At 42.8% G+C, this 22,252-nt stretch overlaps 2 protein-coding genes across 3 annotated transcripts; one reads left to right on the top strand and one right to left on the bottom strand.

Annotated features, from left to right (window-relative positions):
* The first annotated feature begins 58 nt into the window (after positions 1 to 58).
* On the top strand, positions 59 to 14,912 carry ahi1 (Abelson helper integration site 1). Its single transcript, XM_076299217.1, has 27 exons — positions 59 to 154; positions 896 to 979; positions 1,397 to 1,506; positions 1,685 to 2,235; positions 2,929 to 3,050; positions 3,339 to 3,525; positions 4,346 to 4,538; positions 4,820 to 4,915; positions 5,021 to 5,206; positions 5,461 to 5,613; positions 5,932 to 6,064; positions 6,295 to 6,418; positions 6,686 to 6,915; positions 7,409 to 7,515; positions 7,759 to 7,877; positions 8,217 to 8,347; positions 8,723 to 8,863; positions 10,833 to 11,005; positions 11,133 to 11,178; positions 11,386 to 11,423; positions 11,863 to 11,980; positions 12,123 to 12,181; positions 12,296 to 12,361; positions 12,497 to 12,659; positions 12,832 to 12,923; positions 13,197 to 13,276; positions 13,723 to 14,912. Exons 2-27 carry the CDS (start codon positions 970 to 972, stop codon positions 13,895 to 13,897), a joined length of 3,603 nt encoding a protein of 1,200 aa, XP_076155332.1. The 5' UTR covers positions 59 to 154; positions 896 to 969; the 3' UTR covers positions 13,898 to 14,912.
* An 89-nt stretch (positions 14,913 to 15,001) lies between these two features.
* Positions 15,002 to 21,858, bottom strand: slc18b1 (solute carrier family 18 member B1). 2 transcript variants are annotated; one of them, XM_076299218.1, is made up of 14 exons: positions 21,705 to 21,858; positions 21,166 to 21,287; positions 20,554 to 20,649; positions 20,397 to 20,470; positions 19,824 to 19,971; positions 19,570 to 19,726; positions 19,295 to 19,431; positions 18,358 to 18,459; positions 17,418 to 17,509; positions 17,100 to 17,195; positions 16,849 to 16,923; positions 16,551 to 16,644; positions 16,398 to 16,444; positions 15,002 to 15,238 (listed from the first exon to the last, which is right to left on the bottom strand). In XM_076299218.1, exons 1-14 carry the CDS (start codon positions 21,730 to 21,732, stop codon positions 15,169 to 15,171), a joined length of 1,338 nt encoding a protein of 445 aa, XP_076155333.1. In that variant the 5' UTR covers positions 21,733 to 21,858; the 3' UTR covers positions 15,002 to 15,168. The 2 variants fall into 2 exon arrangements, with proteins under 2 accessions (XP_076155333.1, XP_076155334.1); XM_076299219.1 differs by lacking the exon at positions 21,705 to 21,858 and having other exon boundaries at positions 20,562 to 20,649; positions 21,166 to 21,273.
* Between the last annotated feature and the right edge of the window lie 394 nt (positions 21,859 to 22,252).

Genomic DNA, 22,252 nt, shown 5'->3' with positions numbered 1-22,252 from the left:
GAGTTGTGCTACATGCTGCCAAGATCTTACTGATGTTGTTTGAGTGAAACCATCGCAACGGCCCAACTTGGCGTTGTTATTACTGCCACATAGCTAGCTTGGTAGAAGCTAAGGGAACAAGGGAAAGAGCCGAATTAACGCGTCACATTCTCAGGTATGTGTTACTTACATAACGTCCAGTAACGTTATATCTGATATCTTCCGTTATCTGCGATATGTATAAACTGATATGTTTTCCTCACTAGTTAGCGGTAAGCTACTTATCCTAATTTAGCCATCCTCAGCTAGCCACAGTTAGGATAGCCTAGCTAATTTGAAAGACACCGGCTAGCTAGCTAGCTAGAAAGGATCTGACCGCACTCCTCTAGGATAGTTTGTTATCCAAGGTGGTTAACCGTAAGTTAACGTTACTGTTTGCTAAAGTAAAAACATAATACACAATGTCGTTCATGTTGTAATATGCCGTATTAATAAAGTGGAGTGTATTGAGAAACGCTAACGTTAACAGTAAAGTTGGCTAACTTTCTTTCTCTACTAATGTCTGTACTAAAATGTCATCCCTGTTAAACCAATAACTTAACGTACAAAGAGGGCTTCTTTCTAGATATAACAGTTAGTTTTGACCAATGCAAGTGTGAAGACTAAACGTTACTCAGCCATGGACTCCTTTACCGTTATTTTCTGGGTAGCAATTATGTCAACTGTAAGTGCTATGCGTAATATCGGCTCTATGTTGGGCGGTATAATTGGCTTGTTACTCAGTCATAAGTTACGTGCTGTAATTAATGAAGTTGGTACCTGAAACAGGGATGATTACGTTATAGATAAGTAGTTGTTACAATCAAGTTAGCATATTTATATTTATTTCTTGTACACGTTTACTGTACAATTTCAGGACATACTCGAAAATATCTATGGTGGTGAAGATTCTTGGCTTTTGGTGCAGTATGGTTTGCCTTGTCTTTGAGAATGCCGGTTGGTAAGTGTTACCATGTGTCATGTAAAATGTAGCCTAATGCGATGCGAAGGGAGATTTTGGGACCTGAAATTATTTAGTGCCAAAGTATATCTGCTCAAAGCTGATGTAAGGCGTATGATCATTGCTTGATCTCTTGGCCCCTGCCTTTATGATTTACAATGTCAGTGGACCTACTGGTAGTACCCAATAGCACCTAGACGACTACTGATTGCATTCCCTCCGAAGTCATCATCATTAAACCTATGACTTTTACCTCCCAACTACAACTTTCTGTGTCTAATTTCCTAAAAATCTGTTCTCAGCATTTTCTGCCCCTAAAACAGTGTGACCCTTTGGTTGAGCTTTTTGAGATATGGATCTGAGGTTCTGTCTGGCATGTCTATTATGTTGTTGAAAATCGTTTTTTGTCCACTTTAGAGCTTGAGGTAAAAACTAGGATTGATGAAGTGTTCAGGAGATATGATGTGGTTCCTGTGGTGAGGAAGAAGGTGAAAAAGAAACCCGATGAGCTTCAGGAAAATATTGTGGTATGCTTTTATTTTGTTAAGATTGTAAAAATAATGTTCTGTATATATTCCCAACCTTCTACCATAGAGTCATAGATCAGTATACATCCAGAAAATATGTAGCTTAATCACCTTTAACAAGCCTCCATGAGCATGACTGTTTTGGTTGATGGATTCCCTCGCTTTCTTTACCTCTCAGCTTGAAACTTTTAAGAAAAACCTTGACTTGACCAAAGGCACAGAGGACCATGAGACCATCCTCCATAACACCTACGACCCAGCACAGGGCAGCCCTCGCTTCACCAAGAACAAACGCCGGGAATGGGAGGTGACCGAGAAGGCCAACGTCAACGGCGGCGCCCCCAACCAGTCTCTCCTCACCAGAGTCAAGAAGAAGAACAAGAGAAACTTGCCAGTGCCTCCCAGCCATGATGTAGCCAGGGTCAGCGACCACGATGATTGGAGCGCCAACAGGTCAGAGGTCAGTCCAGTTCAGGAGTATGACGAGGGTGGTAGAGGGAAAGGCAAACGGGGGAAGAAAGGGAGGACCAAAGGAGGAGAAGACGAGGAGGAGGCGAGAGGAGGGGTAGATGCCGACGATGACCTCCTGCAGGAGTACCAGCAGCAGCTGGAGGAGCTCGGAGGAGCAGCCGGCCCCAGCTTCAGCGCCAGAGCAGGTGTGCTGAACAACGAGGTGGGCAAGAAGAGGAAGAAGAAGAAGCAACTCAAGTCCACAGAGGGAGAGATAAGGTAAGGCTGGAAAAAAAGGATGCTTCCTCGTGCAGAAGGGGGGCTGTCACAAAGGGAGAGGCCAGTCACCCCTACCCGGCCTTGAGCCCAAGTGTCTGGGATAAAAACCCTGCGGCCTGCAGCAATGCCAAAGATCAGTCACAGTGTTTGGTTCAAGGCTGGGTGGAGAGGCTACTCTCTCCCTTTGCTACAGAGAGGGACCATGCTCACTGTTATTCATCTGTGTTCTGCAACACTTGACTGAATTTATTAATTTTACTCTTGAGTAACTGAGTACCGCTGATATCGCTGTGCAATGCTATTATAATTACATAGCGACATAAATCAGGTGTGGGGCAGGGAGAGGGGTGGAATGTGCAGTACAGCAGTTTTTTGTGGGGCATTATGTTCTGAATCCGAAGTAGTGACATCTGCATTGCTTAGTAAATTTGTGTTTTATAAGGTATTCATTTCCCTTAAAGGAAAAAGATGCAGCAGTTTTCCACTTTTTGATGTAGGCTTATATTTTTCCGAGCAACTATTTGTTTTTCAAATTATACAGTGATGGGGGACAGAGGATAGATAAACACCTGACATGCCCTCCTTTGTTTCACTGTGACAGAGCAGCAGACCTTTGATCAACTGAATGCTGTACAGTTGTAGAATATTATGCAGAAAGCTGCACTAACACACGTCTGATTCTCCTGAAAACAGTGCCCTTCAGGAAGATGCCCAGGAGAAGAGGAGGTCTGGGCAGTCGGACCAGGAGGAGGTTACAGAGGCTGACATAGAATCACTCAAGTCCAAAGGCAAGAAAAAGAAGAAGAAAAAGGAAGGTAAATTATATTGGGAAAATGCGTAGAGAACAAATACATGCTCTGCTGTTCCAAAGGTGTAAAGTTACGTGTTGAGGATAAAAGAGAGAGACAGCAGTAGCAAAAGCATCTGATTCCTCATGAAGTCCCCTTGACATGCAGCAGAGTTATGTAGCAGTCCTCACCTCTCTGTCCATAGATACTTACTGCGTAACTGAAGAGGTCCTGTGTCACACCGCTTGTCTCTATGTTTTAGTCTTCCTGTCTTGATGAGAGTGACAGACTGAGATTTCTTTCCTCTCTTGGCAGTACTGACCGAAGAGAGCCAGACAGAAATCGATCTCCCTTCGCGTCCCATGTTTGATGACAGCCTGGTGTTGGGAGTTTATATCCATCGTTCTGACCGGCTGAAGACAGACCTGCTGGTGTCTCATCCCATGGTTAAGGTCCATGTGGTGGACGACAGAACGTTCCAGTATGTGAAGAAGGAGGATGCGTAAGTCTCTTTGTTCTGTGATTTTGAGTGGTGGCACTGTTAATAAATAATCTAAGCAAAACTCATTTGCTGGAATAACCCAATGGCACTAACTTTTGTGTATAAGCACTGAGAAATACTATTTGTAGCTTTTATCTAAACATAATACAGGTGCATCTCAAAATTGTTTAATATCGTGGGAAAGTCCATTGCCCTAACAAGACTGAGAGATTAAAGGGTCAGGAAAACCATTACTGGTCTTAATTCGCTGTTTAGAGCTCTTCTCAGGTCGACATTTCTGTATTATAAATTCTTTATTTGTAATATTTTGAGATTCTGGATTTTTGATTTCCATGAGCTGTAAATCATAATAATCAAGGTTAGAATAATCAATATTAAAACAAAAAAAGGCTTGAAATATTTTACTATGTGTAATGAATCTAGATTATATGACAGCTTCATCTTTGAACTTTTCCATGATATTCTATTTTTTTGAGATGCTCCGACCTGTATATGTTGTTAATTATTGTTGTCGCAGTTGCTTGGATTTAAAATTCACTTTAAGTATTACTTCTGCATTTTTCAGTTCTTTTGGGTGATATGCAAGAAACACCAAGCCTGTAACGAAATGCTTGCTGTGCATCACCCCCAGGGCAAAGAGAGGCTAAAAAGACTCCACATTAGATTGCAGACACTTTCTTGTTTGTAGATAGGGTTATCATAAAGGCATTATCTTTATATACCGGTCAACTACAGTGCACTAGTGCACTCATGTACTGTAATGTGGTCAAATCTGTGATGTTTCTTCGTCCCATGTGTTTCCCCTCTCCCCTCTCCACAGTAACCGGCCAGTCTCCTCCTTCTATGAGCGCGACAGTGTGGACCACATCCTGCCCATCATGACTCAGCCCTTCGACTTTAAGAAGCGCAAGTCCACCGTGCCAGAGTGGGAGGAACAGATCATCTTCAACGAGCGCTTCGGCTACCTCTTGCAGGAAGAGTACGACGCACCAAGGGTCATTCTCTTTTTCGAGGTGAGTTTGAAATCCTTTGAGATGAATAGCTCATGGCTATTAACTGAGGATTGACAGTCAAAAATTGACTGAAATCATCAATCGATTGATCATCAATCTATCAATTAATCACACAGTTTCTTTTGTCATTGGTCAGGGAGTGATTAAACAGATATTCCCAAAGCTGCCCCTATAAGTCAGTAATTCATACCAGAAGAGTCACTGGAAGGGAATGGAATATATCATTCTTTTGCAGATGAAGCGTGTATTCCCCTGTGATAGTCTGTCACCTCTGTTTTTAGATCCTGGATTTCATGAGCATGGAAGAAGCGAGAACTCATGCCAACGCTGATCGGCATGAACAAGGGTTCAGAAAAATAGCTTGGGCATTTCTGAAGGTAATTATCACTATGCCTTTTTATGACACGTACATTTATCCATAAGTACATAAGTGACCAGCAATTTCATTGGTGGATTCCACTGAACTTCCTGTTCTCCTCCAGCTGGTAGGAACCAATGGAGTGCTGAACACTGACAGCAGGCTGAGACTGCAGCTCTACAGCGTGCCCCCCAGGGCCAAGAAGATGCCCAACACCATCGAAGTGGTGGAGTGGTGGAGGAAGTTCCCCAGGACCAGATATGCCTCCACCCTCTACATCACCGTCAAGGGCCTCAAGCTCCCTGACCATGTACGTAATGCAGAGTTTTGAGAAATGAACATTATATGCATAGACAAACTCTGCAGAATGCCTCTGAACTCAGTGGGATAAATCAATTGTGTGTGTGTGTGTGTGTGTGTGTGTGTGTGTGTGTGTGTGTGTGTGTGTGTGTGTGTGTGTGTGTGTGTGTGTGTGTGTGTGTGTGTGTGTGTGTGTGTGTGTGTGTGTGTGTGTGTGTGTGTGTGTGTGTGTGTGTGTGTGTGTGTGTGTGTGTTATACCACAGGTGGACCCCAGCATCCGCTCCATGATGGCCCTACAGCAGGAGCGGGGCAGCACCTCTTACAGTGAGTTGCAGAATGAGATCACAAGGCGAACTAATGACAGGCTGCTGGACAGTAAACACAACATTATCAAGTGGAATCGCCTGCCTGGACAGGTATTGTATCATCTCGAGCATTACAGCTGCATTCCTGTACTGAAATCTTAATCCCTATTTTATGAACTGATTTCACATGCAGGGTGAGGGATGTACATTTGATTTTTGTAGAATGATAATGGCAACAGTAAAGTTTGACTACTTCCTTAACTGGAGAAGCTGAACTGAATTCCCCTGTATTTGTAAAGTAGTTCTGTTGCCTATAGTTTGGGGGTGTGAGGTCAGCACAGATGAGGTATCTCTCAACCCCTACAATTCTCATAGATTTCTATTGTAGTTGTGGTGTTCTTGTTCTGAGTGTGCGTGGTGCTCGTGCAGGTGTGCCGGATCCCCAACAAGCCCATGCTGGCGTTCCGAGGGGGGCAGATGGGCTGTTTCACGCTGCGCTTCTCCCACCACGGCCTCATGCTGGCGGCCGCCTGCGCTGACCGAGATGCCTTCCCCGTCATAGGTGAGGAGGAGGAGGAGGACACTAGGGTGTAGTTTCCTCAGGTGCACAAGGAAAGCAGCTTTTATGCTATTTTTGGAGTGCAAACATTAGGGCTGTAAACAGTCCAGAGCCCATGCTGTTTTCAGTAATGAGGAGCCAGTTTTAAAAGTGTCATATTGTTTGTGCTTAATTTTTTTCTAAATTGCTGTTGATTAGGATGACTAATCAACATTGTTATGTGTGTTTTTCAGTCTATGAAATTCCTTCTGGCAAAGTGCTGACTTCCTTTAATGGCCACTTGAGCCTTGTGTATGATCTGTGGTGGTCTAAAGATGACTGCTATCTGCTGTCTACATCATCTGACGGAACAGTGAGGTATGGTACTGATAATATCTACTCAAAGATTATTTACATTACAGTACAGTGATGCAAAACACTGTCTGAGCTCGTCTGAGTAAAGAGTGCTTAAAGCCAGATTAATGGCCCACAGACAGTGTGGGCAGCCCTTGTTATTTACCTGTTGTGATCATGCTCTGCTGTAAACATAACCTTCTTTAGGGGTCATGACCCCATCAGCTTGAGCTGAGCCAATCAGCAGCACCCTCTCCCTTATCCTCAGCCAATCGCCTGTCTCTGTTTCAGGATATGGGATGTAGAGAGGCTCCAGAGTGTGGCTCAGAAGATCTTGCCCCATCCTTGCTTCCTCTACTGTGCCCAGTTCCACCCCTCCGCACAGCACCTGGTGGTGACCGGTGGCTTTGACTGCCTGCTCAGGGTTTGGGACGTGGACGTGCACGATGTCAACGGCCATCTCCTGAAGGAGTGTGAGGGCCACATTGCCTTTGTCAATGCCCTGTGTTTTGACCAAGAAGGTACAGGGTTGCTAAATGCTTTTCCTGTCAGCCTGTTGTATTATGTTGCCCAATGGCTTTGTGTGTGTGTGTATTCTGTCTATATTGAACTTACCATTTGCTTAGCAGTCTTTGTTTACAGATGCGTGCCAGTCATCAATTAACCCCGAAAAAGTCATTTTTAAGTCATGCGTTTTTTTTCTTAAAAAAATCCCTTCATGGCCTTGAAACGGCTTATATGCATTTCTGCTCCTTCTGCCTCATCTCCAATAATAGGAGTTAATTGCCCTCGCCCCCAACACTGTATACAACTCCGCCTGCTTGACCACTTGGTTTGACTATGTTATCAAATGGCTAACAAAGTAATGCTAATGTAAGATAGTTAACTCTTGACACATTAGCTTTTTTGTTTTGTAAAGCTAAATGTGCAGATGTGTCCACAGGAAAACAATAACAAAAAAAGGCTTGGCAAGGCAAGGACGCATTATATGATTGATAACTTTGGATGTTTCAGGGGGACGAATGTTTTCTGGGGACAATGCAGGCGTCATTATAGAGTGGAATGTAACCGTGGGTGACACATCCAGCCAGAATCCAACTCGCTTCTGGAAAATTGAGAGGGTGAGTCTGTTTCTATTGAAACAGCTTCTACTGTGATTGAGTGGCATGCGCTTTTGTCATTGTGGATGTCACTGCTTTAGATTTCAATCAGAAGCCTCTGTGGTTACTGTAGGTACAAAAGGTTTGGGTAAAGTTAATTATGATGGATAGTGCTAAGGTAGCATCAGAAGTGTGTGTGTAGTAGCTACATGGTCAACACTTGCTCTGGTCCAGTGATGATGCAATGTTGTCTTTCTGTTCTAGGAGATAAAAGAGCCTGATCTGGAAGGAGTTCCCATCAACTGTTTGGAAGTGCATCCCAATGGGCGCCGCCTTCTGATTCAAGCCAAAGACAGCACCATCCGCATTATGGATTTGAGATTGTATGTATAGATTTGTGCCACACATAATTCATTTAGGCTATCAGGCTTGTCTCTCCAGATGTCTATTTTATTTATTCATTCATTCATTCATTCATTCATTCGTTCGTTCATTCATTTCTCTACATGTAAAGAATTCATAATACAATCTCTTGCTCGAAAATGTATCCTCATTTGCTGCTGAATGACCGTGATCACTGTATGTGAGATTAGACTGGGTCATTTCCACCAATCCTAATTTAGCCACATAACCTAATTTGTCGTCTGCGAGCCTGTTAAATGCTATGGCTGGACCCGATGAATGTTGCTAGTGTAAATTAATTTATGCCTTGTGCTTGTCAGACTGGCTGTGAAGAAGTTCACTGGTGCCTCAAACTACCGGGAGAGGATCCAGAGCACCCTGACGCCCTGTGGCAGCTTCATCTTCTCTGGGAGCGAGGACGGCCTGGCCTATGTGTGGAACGCTGAGACTGGTGAGCTGGGCAGGCCAAGCAGAACTCCCACAGTACTCAATACACACAGCATTTATTGGTACACAACGGAGTACAAAGAGAACACACACCTGCACTATGCTATGTTAAATGCCTGCACTATGCTATGTTATATTACTGTATGTTATTCCTGCATTATCTTATGCTAGTTTTTGAAACGTTGAGTTATACACTACAGTTACTTTTGTGTGTTCTGCTTGCAGTTTATTAAACTAGAGATGTGCTGTGTTTATTATTGTGTTCATCCTTTATATACAGTATTTTGTGTTCATACTATTAACCAGTCATACAGGAGCAAGTGTCACTGAATCAGACATGAAGTATGTAAACAGTTGTTGTGTGTGTGTGTGTGTGTAGGGGATCAAGTGGCAGTGTACTCCGAGCTGTGTTACCCCACTGCTTTGAGGACTGCTGCTTTTCACCCTTTTGAGAACATGGTGGCCTTCTGTGCTTATGGCCAAAGCCAGCCCATCCACCTGTACCTTTATGACCATAAAGGTAAGAGCTACACACACAATACCTCCCACCCACTCCTACCTGTACATGCTGAGTATGTAGCACACAGGACACATTACATACAGTATACTACTCTACAAGCATAGGTGCACAACCAATACATGACAATTTGAACAGTTTTAGAGTGTAAAGCCAAACTGCATAGCATAACTTTACTCACAACTCAGTTTAGCTTTAGTGCATGTAACTTTTTTATTTAGGTGCACCAGCACAAAATTTAGGTGCACCCAAATTTTTCATCGCACCTGCCTTTAACGCCACAATTTCAAGGTCACCCTTTTATCACTCTTCATATACATTCCGTGTCTGAGCTGTTGTTAGAACATGAACCGGGAATGACAGTATTGATTTGATTTGGGGGGGCCCCCCACCACCTTGACGCCATCCGGAATATTGAATATTGTGTGATGATTCACATCAGTGACAATCCTAGACTCGGCCCTCCACACACACACACACACACACACACGGAAAATTATGACTTATGTCATATGTTTCTATTTCATATTTTGGAATTCATAAACTTTAAAGATTTTGTTAATTCATAGTATTTTATGATCTGCATAATTACTAATAGCTAAAATATTTAGTAATTTGAATACTTTATATTGAATTTTGAATTATTACACTTGTCTTTAATGTCATTTCAGTGGTGGTGTGTAGGTCACTTTAAGAAGAACGTGAACGTAATTATCTTTCATTCTCATCATGGCTCATAGGCTCATAGGCTAGATAAAAATAGTTGCGCATAATCCAAGGATATATGGATGCAATGCTTTATGTTATGTCATTAGATAAAATAAATGTTAAAAAAACTACCAAGTCAAAGAAAATATTTCTGGGATCATAGAAGAGATAAGTGTCTTGCAATCTTCATTTCCATGATTTTGGTGAGCACTACACGAATGACAGACATGACGCGTGAGCTAACGGGATAGCTACCTTGAAGGAATTCTCTCCAGATACAGTAGATGTAAAAGTTTGCCGATAGGTTGCGTAGCTTATTTTGGAAATATTATTAAACCCAACAGTAGGCCTAAATAAACTAAATTACATAGCTTAGGTAAGTTAGCAACAAAAACTTGGCTATGGGAAGCACTAGAAGCATGCTTTGCACACACTGACTTGAAATAGGTATCTTACTGCAAGACAACACTGTCATTCTTAAAAGTATCGATACTAATAAAATTAGGTATTGTGACGTTTCTAATTTCAGGGTATTGTGATACTTTTGAAGTATTGGTGCACTATGCAGCACTAGTAAAAGGAGTAAAAGGAGAACAAACGCTTAAATCGTTGAGAGACAGCAGATGCGAGGAAAGTCTAGGCCCTCACCCTTATGACGTTAGGTGCACCAGGGCGACCCAGGAAAAATGTTGTCGCATGTGCCGCACTCTAGAGCCATGATGTGATGTGAAATAGAGCATAGCGTTAGTTCAGGCAGGCCACAGAGTCACGCCCTGCTCAGCAACTTGGCTAACTGCTCAGCTGACTACCCAGCTGATTGATCAGCTGATTACTCCCTCTTATATTGGTGGACATAATTTAGGGCGCCCTTTTTAAGCTGCTGTAGCCTGCCTACTCTTGCTGCTTTCTCTGCAATCTTTTTTGCAACCCACCTCCACCCCATCTCCTCCTCATACATCTGACTTATCAATGTCTAGTTGTTGACATTGATGTCTGGTCTGTTCTGTACCCTATAGGGGGTTTATCTTGCTGCTCTCTCTGCCTTAGGCTTTCCATGTTTGCACGTGGAAGGGCAGGGGGCTTCCAGAACAGAGCCATACCGCCAAATGAAACATTATGCATTACAAATAGTAATTAACTATCTGGACAAAGTGGTCCTGACTGAAGTGCAGTTTTGCCAAGTATAATGTTGTGAATTGTGATGCTTTGGTGCCAAGGTTGTTATGGCGTCAGAATCTTTTGTTTGTTTGGTGGTTTTGTGCAGTGGCCCTGTTGGAGGTGGAGAGCATGAAGGCCCTGACCAGAACGGGTACGACGGACACACAAACCCCGGTGACTTTCCAGGACCCCAACGTGTCGGCCATGGACCGCTTTGCCAGTGCCGCACGAGTATCCCTTAAACTGCAGCGCCTCCAAGCGCAACTGGACTCTGTGCGGGTATGACTGTGTCAGCTCTATTTATAACTATGTGTTATTATGATTACCCCACTGAAAATCATAGTTCTTATAATTGTTCATAATTGTAAAAATCTCACTGTTTTCTCATCTCATCAATTTATTCTAGGAGCCATATCGAAACACAACCGGAGCAGACTTTGGCTATAATCAAGGTATTGAAGACATTTGAGCATATTAAAGCATAACATCCAAAGTCAGGGACAATGCGTATCTCAAGCAAGAATATGTTAAGTGATTTGCAGTTGGGTCCAGTTAAAAATCAAAAGCATGATATTGAAGGAAATTATAAAAATGTTTATCCTCTGTTATCTTCAGTTATTATTCATCTTTTCTCATGTTTGCTCATTTTGTTCCTGCAGGAGGGCTGTCCTACATAGGAAGAAGTCACACCCAAGAGGCAGGTGTCACCATCACCGTGTTCCTTTCAAATGCTGCAGCTTGTACAATGGAAAGTCAGATCATAGGACTTCAAAGGCCATCTGTTGTATCCCTCCTCTCTTTTGGACAGAATGGTTTCTTGTGAAAAATGCCTTTAAAATGCTTTGAAACACCCTAAAGGGTTTTTTGTAAAGAAAAAGCCCTTTATAAGCTTTTTTCCTCAGTATTCCCTGAAGAAAAAATATTGGACTGTTCGTGTTTTTCGACCAACAGAGAATTGTTTTCTGAACAGGTTCCACTCAGAATTCTTTGAACTTCGGTGGTATCTAGTTCAATATTTAGAGCGTATCTGGGGTGTGAAACAGAACATAGCCAGTTCTCTGTTGGTGGAAAAGGCCTGTGTGTGTGTGTGTGTGTTGGGTACCTGAGTTCTCTCTGTCTCCCACTCTGTGCTGCAGGTGGGTCTGAGTGCATCCCTGCCTCCTCCTGCTCTCCTCTCTCCTCACTCCCAGCTGCATATCTCTGGCCCACTGGCAGCTCAACTGCTCCCGCAGGCAGCCGGTTCCACTCAAGGCCGTATGTTCCACTGACTCGTCTCACTCACACACACACACACACACACACACACATAAGCCTGTGTGTGTACATGTATTTGTTTGAGATAGGAGATGGTAGACAACATCTCACTTCCTCACTCGGTCTTTAATGCTGCTTGCAGGAGGGTTCAGTCCAGTGGGCCAGTCTCGGAGACTCAGCCCTTCCCTGATGCACATGAAGGTGAGTTTAACATCTCAGCCCATCTGAATGCAATGCTTTAAATGAGACTCCTGAATGCATGCAGTCGGTGTTGTACAATGTTAGTGTTCAAAAACGATTTTTTTTGTTTCTTAGGGGAGCACTGGGTTTCCTGATTCATCAAATGTGTCGGTAGACGCAGATGTGCCTGTCCATCAAACGGTTTGTCTTCCATCTACTCTGTAGTTTGGTACCTCAGTTCAGTTTAACCACATGCTGCTGCTGCTGCTGCTGCTGTGTGTGTGTACCATGATCCTCCCCTCATAGAGCACTGCTCCTCTCTGTCTCCCTCTGTAGGTCGTGTCGCTGTACGACTACACGGCCAACCGCTCCGATGAGCTAACAGTGCGGCGGGGCGATGTCATCAACGTGCTGTACAAAGACAACGACAGCTGGTGGTTTGGCCAGCTGGCCAGCGGGCAGCAGGGTTACTTCCCCGCCACCTACGTGGTGGACGAGAGTGAGTCCTTGCCACTGGTGCAATATTCAGTGGAGACAACTGAATAACACTCTGTACACTGTATTCAGTGGTTAAATGATTGTGTAACTCAAATTACTGGGGATAAACCTCTGGTTGTGTCTTCTCTCTTCTGCACCTCCCTCTCTCTGTCTCTCTCCTCTCCTCCTCCCAGAGAGTTTTGATGAGGAGATGTCACAGGCCATTAATGCAGAGCCCATGTTTCAGCAGGAGGGGGCGCTGTCAGAGAGAGCAACACCTACGAGGGTAAAGCACACTACACCCAACTGTGAATGGGTCACTGCAGTTGGTTTTGACACCCTGAACTGTAGGATCATTTGTCTTGCACATTTGTGCTGTTTGACAATTATCAGTGTACGTAATATTTGTCCTGCAGCATAACAGAAATGGCCATGAAGTTACATGGGGGTAACATTGGCTATCTTTGAGTTGATGGCCTAGATGGCTTCACTCCAGCATGTGATGGCAAGGTCCACTGCATTAATGTTAATGTGTCTCGTTTCACCATCTTCTCTGCAGATGACGGCAGCCATCAGTGGCTCCGGTGAGCTGAAGATCCTGTCTGAGCAGGACACGGAGCCTGAGCAGTCCACAAGCAGGTGAGTCTGCATGAATCACCACTGGTGTGTTCGTCTAATCATGGTCTGTAAAGGTGCTGTAGATCAGTCTGAGTCTAGAGGGTGTAAGATAGCGATTTTTGGATCATGCGCCAGACCACACTTTCGGCCAAACTCCTGGGCGCAAGATTTAATAAAAGTGGCGCGCATGCCGCAAAATCCACCACTGGCTGGGTGTAAGATATGAATAAGCTTTGCGTTGCGCTTTGCGGCACTTTGTGCCGCGTTTCTGACTGTCAAAATAGAGCCCAAGATGTTTTTATGAGTCTGTTTTGATCAGGTCACATCTGATCTTTCTGTGTTAGGGAGAATTGGACATTTTTGTGTGAAATGTGTAAAAAGACTATTTATAGATGTGATTCTGTTCAAGATACGGTGTTGATACATCTGGCTTTACATATAGCATTTGCTGATGTTTTTCCTTGCAGAATTAAAGGCAAGAAGATGAAGAAGAAGGTGAAAAGGCGAGAGGCCATCACAGCCTCCTCTGATTCTGAGGGTCCTCGGACAGGAAGCCATAGGAGGAGGCCCCTCCCCCCACTAGGGAAGGCCAATGAGGCTTTTGAACCAGACCCCGACTCCACAGAGACTGGGATAGAATAAGGTGACAAGTGAGGATGGCGCTTGTTTCACACTATGCTTTCAAAAACATATCCTCCCTCTCAGGACACTATACAAAACTGAATGCAATATTTTTTATATTATATGCTGCAGCTTTTTTTCTGAAGCATTGAAGCTTGTAGTCATTGCACACTACTATGAATTGTAGGTAAACAACATGCATTGTTTTTTTAAAAAAAAAAAAGTTATATTGTAATTGGAGCTTTATTTACAAACCTGCAGTAATAAGCAGGTTTTAAGATGGAAGAAAGATATTGTGACACTTAAAAGTAGATGTCATACAAGAAAGAACAGCTAAAAGGAAGCAGTTAACGGTACCACAGGTTCCTCAGAATCACTAGCAGGGTACAGCGGGGTGAGGGCACTGTCCGTCCTCTGGGTGGCGCTGTTTAATATATGGTTGAGGGTCATCATATCACATTACATCATTCCAACCAAAGGGCAGGGTGTGCTTACTTGCGGGTTTGGCCAATTTAAATTGAATGTATTTTTGTACCCAATTAAGATTTTATGAGTAGTGTTGCCAAGAGATGCTTTATTCTTGCATACATGATTTCATAGGTTGTGTTTTTGTAAGTGTCTGTGCCAGTGTTCAATACTATTTATATGTGAATACATATAATTTCTTTAAAACTACGTTTATGGTCTACCATGATAACGTGCACAAAATATGTGTAGTTTTGTTTTATCATTCAGTCACAGAGTTTACACTAAAGCTTTTTAAGTAATGTCTGGCTGGTCTATCACTCATCCTGGTTTGAAGATGCATTAGCTTCATATAGATTTATCCTTGCATTCAGATGGGTAAAGCTCACAATTGAGCCATCACAAATCGAAGCCATAACATATGCTCAATATTACAAAATAAACCACATACAGTAGTTGCCCCCATCTGTATATAATTGATCTAATATAAAGATGACCTGAAAATGGAAGCTGAGAAATAATGTGGAAAATACAAGGGAAAAGAATATCACAAAGGAAAGAAAAAAATCGAGCCATAAATCGATTCATTTTTACAGACTTCAAGTTCTCAGACTCAAACACGAGAAATGTAAAAAATAAAAACAAAATTACAACAAGTAGTAAACATTATTATTTATATTAGATATGACATAATTTAGAGCCTCTTGGATTAAATAGCATCATATTGATATGGTGCAAAGTTTACATAGGTAGCTCAGCTGCTCCTATAGGCACTATGAAATTCCAAGAGCAGGACCTCCCTGATGTGAACGGACATTTAGAGCCGGTCATGAGGGATGAGGGGAAGAAAGGAGAGGCGTTCGGTCATCAGGTGGGGTCTCTGTGGCCCTGATAGACCTGATGGATGAGAAAAAATGTATCCGGTTAGTTTTACATGTTTAATGACGGGGGCAGGCGTAGCCTACTGGTTCGGGCTTGTAACTGAAGGGTTGCCGGTTCGATCCCCGACCAGTAGGAATGGCTGAAGTGCCTTTGAGAAAGGCACCTAACCCCTCACTGCTCCCCGAGCGCCGCTGTAGCAAGGCAACTCACTGCTCCGGGTTATGTAATAGGTAATGTGTGCTTCACCTCACTGTTTGTTCACTGTGTGCTCTGTGTGTTCACTAATTCACGGATGGGATAAATGCAGAGACCAAATTCCTTGTATACACCAGTATACTTGGCCTAGAGACCTGATTTACAACTGATTCCAGACCTAGACCATCACCAACCACAGCCTCTCTACAAACTCATGTCAACTCACTTCATGTATGCAATGTATTACTGCAGTAGTCACCACCCCCCAGAGTTTTCTAATTGGCATGATGCTGATCATTGGTCACACGTGAGTTGTGGTATTTTAAAGCAGAACTAAAGAAGATTACGGTTGAGAATAATAAATAAACAAACTAATAATAAACAAACTTAATATGCATCTTTTGCAACAAAGCATGAACATAACTCTGATACAATATAGAGGGAATGCACCGCGACAGCAGTCTGTATAAAGAGATCTCCGAATTCCTGTAGCATACCAGCTTTTTTTCATTTCAATTTCGTGGGTTGGGGGGGGGGGGGCACCAAACTTCCTATAGCTGTTTTACAAGTGATAAGACCTTTACAAAAGATCCCCAATCCTACAGCGTGTCTGGGGCTATATTTTGAAAATATTCTGGACTTGAAAATAATTGTATGTGTCTTCCAGCATTTGCAGTCAGGCATCAGGCTTTGAATGCAGTTAAATATTTTTATATAATTTAAATCATGATTTATCATACATGTCTGCTTAACCACCTATTTTTTTTATCAATAATTTGCTTATACATTTTACAGTGAGCATCTGCAGTCAACGATTAATTGCCTACAGAAATGCAGGCATGTTCCTTTGCATTTGTCAAAATGCTCTTAAAACATTACCTAAATTGGTCAACGTAAACAGGTCACATGAGGTAGGACTGTACTGTCACTGTATCTGACAGCTGACTGATCATGTGAGTTGTGGAAGGAAATGTCATACCTCTTTTTATGGAGCTCATAGAGTGAGTAGATGCCCAGAAGGGTGGCCTGTAGAAAGAAACATAAAGCTCAGTGAGCTTCTTTGACACCCACACATGTTTTTTTGTGTGATGTTTGATGGTGAGACATGTGATGAGATGATGCTGAAACTTACTGCTAAGAAGGCAAGTCCACCTTGACAAGCTGAAGCATATTCAAAATTTGACCTTTGTGTGATGTAGCTGCCTAGTGTTGGTCCCACAAACATTCTGAGATCCACAGACAAAGATAAATTAGTACCATATGACATATAAAGTGTTCCTAGAACAGATGTGATTTAACCTTTAGATAACATTATCAGTGCTAACGTATAACTTCCATTCAAATAACCTCAGTGGGTTAACCAGGTTTAACTACTGGGTGCTTTGGTTCCCTTGCATCAGATGACCTAAGTTATTGTAACAAGGACGTACCCACATGACCAGACTGCAGAGAAGAGTCCTGACACTAGTCCTAGTGTGCTGAGTCCCTCCTCAAAGCCATTCTCGCTGTCATACAAACACAACAGAAGCCGCTGCTATACATACTGTAGATCATCAATGTTAGTGTTAATGGTTAGTCATATGAACGCATGCCTATTGGTTCTGGTCCGTTATGTATAGAGCTAGTGTTAAAAGGATGAATGGAGATTTATGAGGGTTGACTAATGGGCTGACAGACTTACTGTGCACATATGAGCATCTCTGCAAAGGTGGGGATGGCGGTCATGCACAGAGAAAAACCGATGACAACCAGCATCAAAACAGTCAGCCAGAGTTGACTGTTGGGAGAGGAAGACATTTTTACTGCCCAGCAGATCACATTTGATTCGGCAATTGGCTAAGTAACTCGGTTAGATTGGGGAAAATCTGGAGCCAGTGGTAATTTCCTCAAAACAAGCCTATATGTAAGTAGTATGGCTTACCATAAAGTAAGAAAATGCTTTGATGGTCGACAGTAAGAACCTTCTGTTTCAAGGAATTGACTTTACACCCAAACTCACCTACTGACCCCAATGACTGGGATCGGTCCCAGTAGACCGAAACCTACTGCTGTTGCCATTCCTCCCATCACCATCATCCATTTCCGTTCAGACTGGAACCAAGTACAATACAATGTAACATGTAACACCTTTAATCTTAAATTATATAATATATTCTCTCTGAAAAATGTACAACATTCAGTACAAACAGCATACAAAATCAGCTCCTTCATAGTCCCTACCCCTCTCCATACAAACAGCACCAAACATCAGTTCAAAAGCATATAGTCAAAAAGCAGAAGATGAAAGTTTGTATATGTGACACAGCCATATTAAGAGGATAAAGCATGCAGTATGGAGAATAAATGTTATATTTTGTAAAAAGGTTACAAATCCTCCCCATCATCTATCAAAAGTAATGTTTGTTTTTTTTTCCGAAATTAAATATAATCTTTTCTGAAGGTAAGTATGATGAAAGCTCTTTAAGCATTTACCTCTAATCTAGCCTGTGCCCTAAATTCCTGTTACCTATTACGTATTTTCAATACAGGGGTCTGTGTTCTATGCTTCAGTGCTCTCTAACCATCTTAACCATCTACTAGCCCCTCTATTCTATGTTTAACTATAGCAGTGATTACAATTTCCTTAAATTGACTTTACAAACTGAAAGGACCCATGTCTCAAAACTGCTGACAAGTTCAATGACTGTCATTCACAAGTAGTCATACAGTGATTGTTGCACATTCTGTTAGCAATTTCATAACTTCGTCATTTTATTCTGAAGCTACATTTTACCAATCAAAACTGGTGCTCAACATTTTGCTTTAATAATTACAGTTCAGCCATTTAAAAATCAAAACTTCAAAATTTCTTCTCGTTCAGCCATCAGCACAGCACGCTATTATAAGAGCAGTGATGTCAACGGCTGTGTAGGTGGAAGAGTTGGAGTTGCTATAGTTACCGGGTACTTATCACTGAACATGCCAAAGATGGGAGAGGCAGCACCATAAGGGAGAGAGAGACCAACCATCAACAGCCCCACTGAGCCAGGAGACATCGAGAACTAAAGACACACGCAAACACATATTCACCACCATTTTACACACATGGTCAAATGTTACAGTGCCTTCAAACTCATCATGACTCACTCAGCTCAGTATCACACACAACAACTCTACTGTATACCAGGGGCGCCGGCGCCGCTAGGTTTGTATTCCATAGTAGGCTACGCACCAAACTCTCACTGCTGTCAGTATCAGCATCACTGCTAAGAACAGTAGGCCTACGTCTTTTAACGTTACGGTTAAACGCCTGAAAAATATTAAGCTGCTGCTGCTGTTGTTTTCTTTTCATGACTGAATGATTTAGGCTATTATGAATGAATGGAACGTTGTGTTTTTAAGCGCCAGAATTGACCCATCCAAAGCCACGCTCGAAAACCGCCACAGGTCAATCGTTTTCATATTTTATAGTCTTCCATGCATGCACACCATATTCCGGATTTATTCGGAATAATGGCAATATTCAGATTGCACATGAGTCAAAAAATATAACAGTGGCGCTCGGGGAGCAGTGAGTGGTTAGGTGCCTTGCTCAAGGGCACTTCAGCCGTGCCTACTGGTCAGGGTTCGAACCGGAAACCCTCCGGTTACAAGTCCGAAGCGATAACCAGTAGGCCACGGCGGAAATTTTTTTACGCACAGTGCGTACAGGATTACGCCTGCCGGCACCACTGCTGTACCACACACACACACACACATCACGGCAGGTCAATCAAGTACAGCGTTAGTAGGCCTATAAAATTGAAGGTTTGTTACCAGCAGTTTACACAGATTGACATAATATACAAACATCAGCATAACCCAATGCCATTAACACCGCACAGGTTGTCCCCTGACCTTATTGATAGCAAATAATGACAGAGTAGCATCCAGGAAGCCGAGACCAGAGCTGAGGGTGAGAACCACGAAGCAGATGATGGGGATCTTCGGGATGGTGCACAGCCTGAAGAAGGAGTCCCTGGATGGATCTGCATCTGAGAGGGTAATTCTCATGTCAGCTTGCTCTTCATCAGGGCCACAAATGACCTGAGCGTGGAACCTAAGCTTGACTCTGCATGCATGATAATCTGTACAATGCAGGATTGATTAGAACTGCAGGTGTGGAAGTGTACCTTGACTGGGTATGAGCCAGATGTTGAATGGAACCATCAGGAATAGCAGACCTCCCAGCACTATAAATGGGATTTCATAACCAAATGCCTGATACAGCCATCCACCTATCGGGGGTCCCAGGATGAGACCAAGGCCAGTGAATATTTCCATGCAACCCTGGAAAAATGGAATAGGTTTTAGGAAATATACACTATCTCATAAAAACAACATCTCCTGGGACATAGGTCAGAAATACCAGAATGACTCAACTCACCAGGACAGTAGCTATATTGTTGGGGAATACTTTAGCCAAGATGGCGAACGACGCTGTCATGGCAGCAGCAAAGCCAAAAGCATTCACTGACCGAACGACAAAGCAGAGAACGATAAACGGTGTCCCAGCAGCGGCTCTGTCCAGCAGGCTACAAGAGAGAGGCAGAGGATCCAGTATTGTGACGGCAAACCCGCAACCCAAACACACAATTAGTCTTCATTATTGCCTGAGAATGCTTGGCATGTAGTCAGTCATAAGGCATGAATACTGCCTCATTGGATGGTTTAGTTTATCACAGTGGCCCATATGTCTATTGAGTGGTCTAAAGCACATACATGGGCCTCCAGTATTCCCACGTCTATTTGTTTGCCATTTTGTGGTGTCATTTCTGCCTGGGGTTTTTGTGTGAGGTAGACAGGGCAGGTCTGCTACTTTGTTAATTCTCAGATTCCAGTGAGGGTTGAAAAGAATGTTAAAAGCTCAAAGCATGATTTAACAAGAGGTAGATTACATTGTAACTACTTCCATTCTCTTTCTAATTGGGATACAAAAGTTGCTGTGACCCAAACTTACCCAAAGAGAATTGTACACACAGCCGAAACAAATATTCCCACAATTATCATCAGCTTTGCCCCAATCTGTACAATCTGGAAATGAAACAGAATAGCTGTTACAGCCGGTAAAGTGTTGGGTCTGCAAACTGTGAAACACTTACTGAAGATGAACTTACATATTTACCCAATAGCAATGATCCCACCAGGACACATAAGGCATACCATCCAAATATGAGACCAATCATTGTTTGACTCACACCCTTCTTTTTTGCCTTGGGAGAAAAAAAACTATTAAATCAATCAAGTTGAGTCTTTATAAGACAAGAGAATATAGCATTTTCATTTAGGCTATTATTATCTCAGTTATTCATGTATGGATTCACTAAAAATAACATACATGTATTGCATTGCTTTCAGCTAGGACATTCAAAACATTAAAAAGCTTGCCGGACATGCACCACAGCTGAGTAGCTTGGGACACAATGGGCAGTGACAGTAAACATCTGATATCCTCTCATCTGTGGAGGCATGCGTTTGTACGTGACTGACTATGCCCTTGGGCACTTGTTTTGGCCTGAAAGAGACCTTGTTGGAGGTTTTAGCCTAGGCCTACATGGACAAGCGTCAGACAAGTGGTTCCCTCAATTCTCTCTGACCAAAGACTTACCAGCAATGACCTACTGACCTTAAATGTTTACTAGTTTCATAATGGACAACTTGGCAATGGAATATTCGTCAATCAAAAACAATAATGCTGATTTTAAAAAGTAAAACGTGAGTGAGCCTACCTCATTTGGAAAAAATGGAGCTAACACAGAGTAACATATCATAGAGCTGAAGTTGATAGATGACATTGCTATCATGGTGAGTATTTGTTGACGGGACAGCCGTTGACTGGGCTGGCCACCGCCTGCAGAATGAAAACAGAGTTGAAGGTTAGGTCTAGCAGTCTAGTGATAGCGCAGGTAGGCAATTTTCACGTCACTTGAGTAAGACAGAAGCGGGCGCTGCTTTCTCTGTTGGCATTTCTGTCCTTCCGAAAACAGCGTTAAAGTTGTGTGTTTATCAGTCAGAATTTCATTTTTTTCCAGGTGGAGAAACCCCAGGCCCCCTCGCAGAAAATACTTCCAACGTCCCTGATTGCATGTTTTCAGTAAGAGGGCAGCTAGTTTCTTCTTCCAACTTTATCCGGACAAAGACGGTCCACGGAGACATTCAAACCTTTTGGCAGGGCTCAATAATAATGTAGGCTAGGTACATTCTTACAAACAACAAACTCAAAATGACCGCATACAATCAATTAATCTTTCACATTTGAAACACAAACCTGTCAACGAAACATCGTTGGAATCCATATGTCGGAGGTTTGAAAGTTCATAGATGGCAGAGTAGGCACCTGCTCTATGTGGAAATGTTATAGGCTGGTCCAAGTCGATTTACTAGGCCTATTCCACAGCTGAAGATTTCGATTATCTAATGCAGTCTCACATCTCAGTCAGATCTTTACTCGTAAGAAACTTTAGCACACGCCTCTACAATGTTTACTACCCACCTCTCACAACTGACTGCCCGCCCACTTCGGCCCAGAGGCAAGGGTGAAAGTTGACCACTGGGTGGTAGCAGAGAATGTCTAATAAGGGCTCTGGTGGTAGTAGCCTAGCTCAGGGGTTCCCAAACTTTTCCACGACAAGGCCCCCCAAATACCACTAGGTTCTGGCCAAGGACCCCCTTGATGTTTTATTGATTAAACCCATCGACAATACTACGGCAAATGTAAAAATACATTAAGCTAATCTAATAATTATTTTAGCCACAACCACATCGCGATGGAGCATACACTGTGTAAAAATTTTATTTGGGGCTTTCTGCTATAGG

This window comes from Alosa pseudoharengus, unplaced genomic scaffold, assembly GCF_046254945.1.
Source record: "Alosa pseudoharengus isolate Yale_2024_CS ecotype anadromous, Long Island Sound unplaced genomic scaffold, YU_APseudo_1.1 YU_APseudo_1.1_scf_22, whole genome shotgun sequence".
Taxonomy (NCBI): Eukaryota; Metazoa; Chordata; class Actinopteri; order Clupeiformes; family Clupeidae; genus Alosa; species Alosa pseudoharengus.
Note: the sequence above shows the minus strand (reverse complement) of the source record. Positions and strands in the feature narration are given on the sequence as shown.

Coding starts and splice junctions, on each gene's coding strand:
- ahi1 (XM_076299217.1), top strand. Junction 5,207..5,460: donor GCCTCAAGCTCCCTGACCAT/GTACGTAATGCA, acceptor GTTATACCACAG/GTGGACCCCAGCATCCGCTC. Junction 11,981..12,122: donor AGCCGGTTCCACTCAAGGCC/GTATGTTCCACT, acceptor TGCTGCTTGCAG/GAGGGTTCAGTCCAGTGGGC.
- slc18b1 (XM_076299218.1), bottom strand. CDS start 21,732: ATGGATTCCAACGATGTTTCGTTGACAG. Junction 20,471..20,553: donor CATTGCTATTGGGTAAATAT/GTAAGTTCATCT, acceptor TTTCATTTCCAG/ATTGTACAGATTGGGGCAAA. Junction 16,645..16,848: donor TCTGCAGTCTGGTCATGTGG/GTACGTCCTTGT, acceptor TGTGGATCTCAG/AATGTTTGTGGGACCAACAC.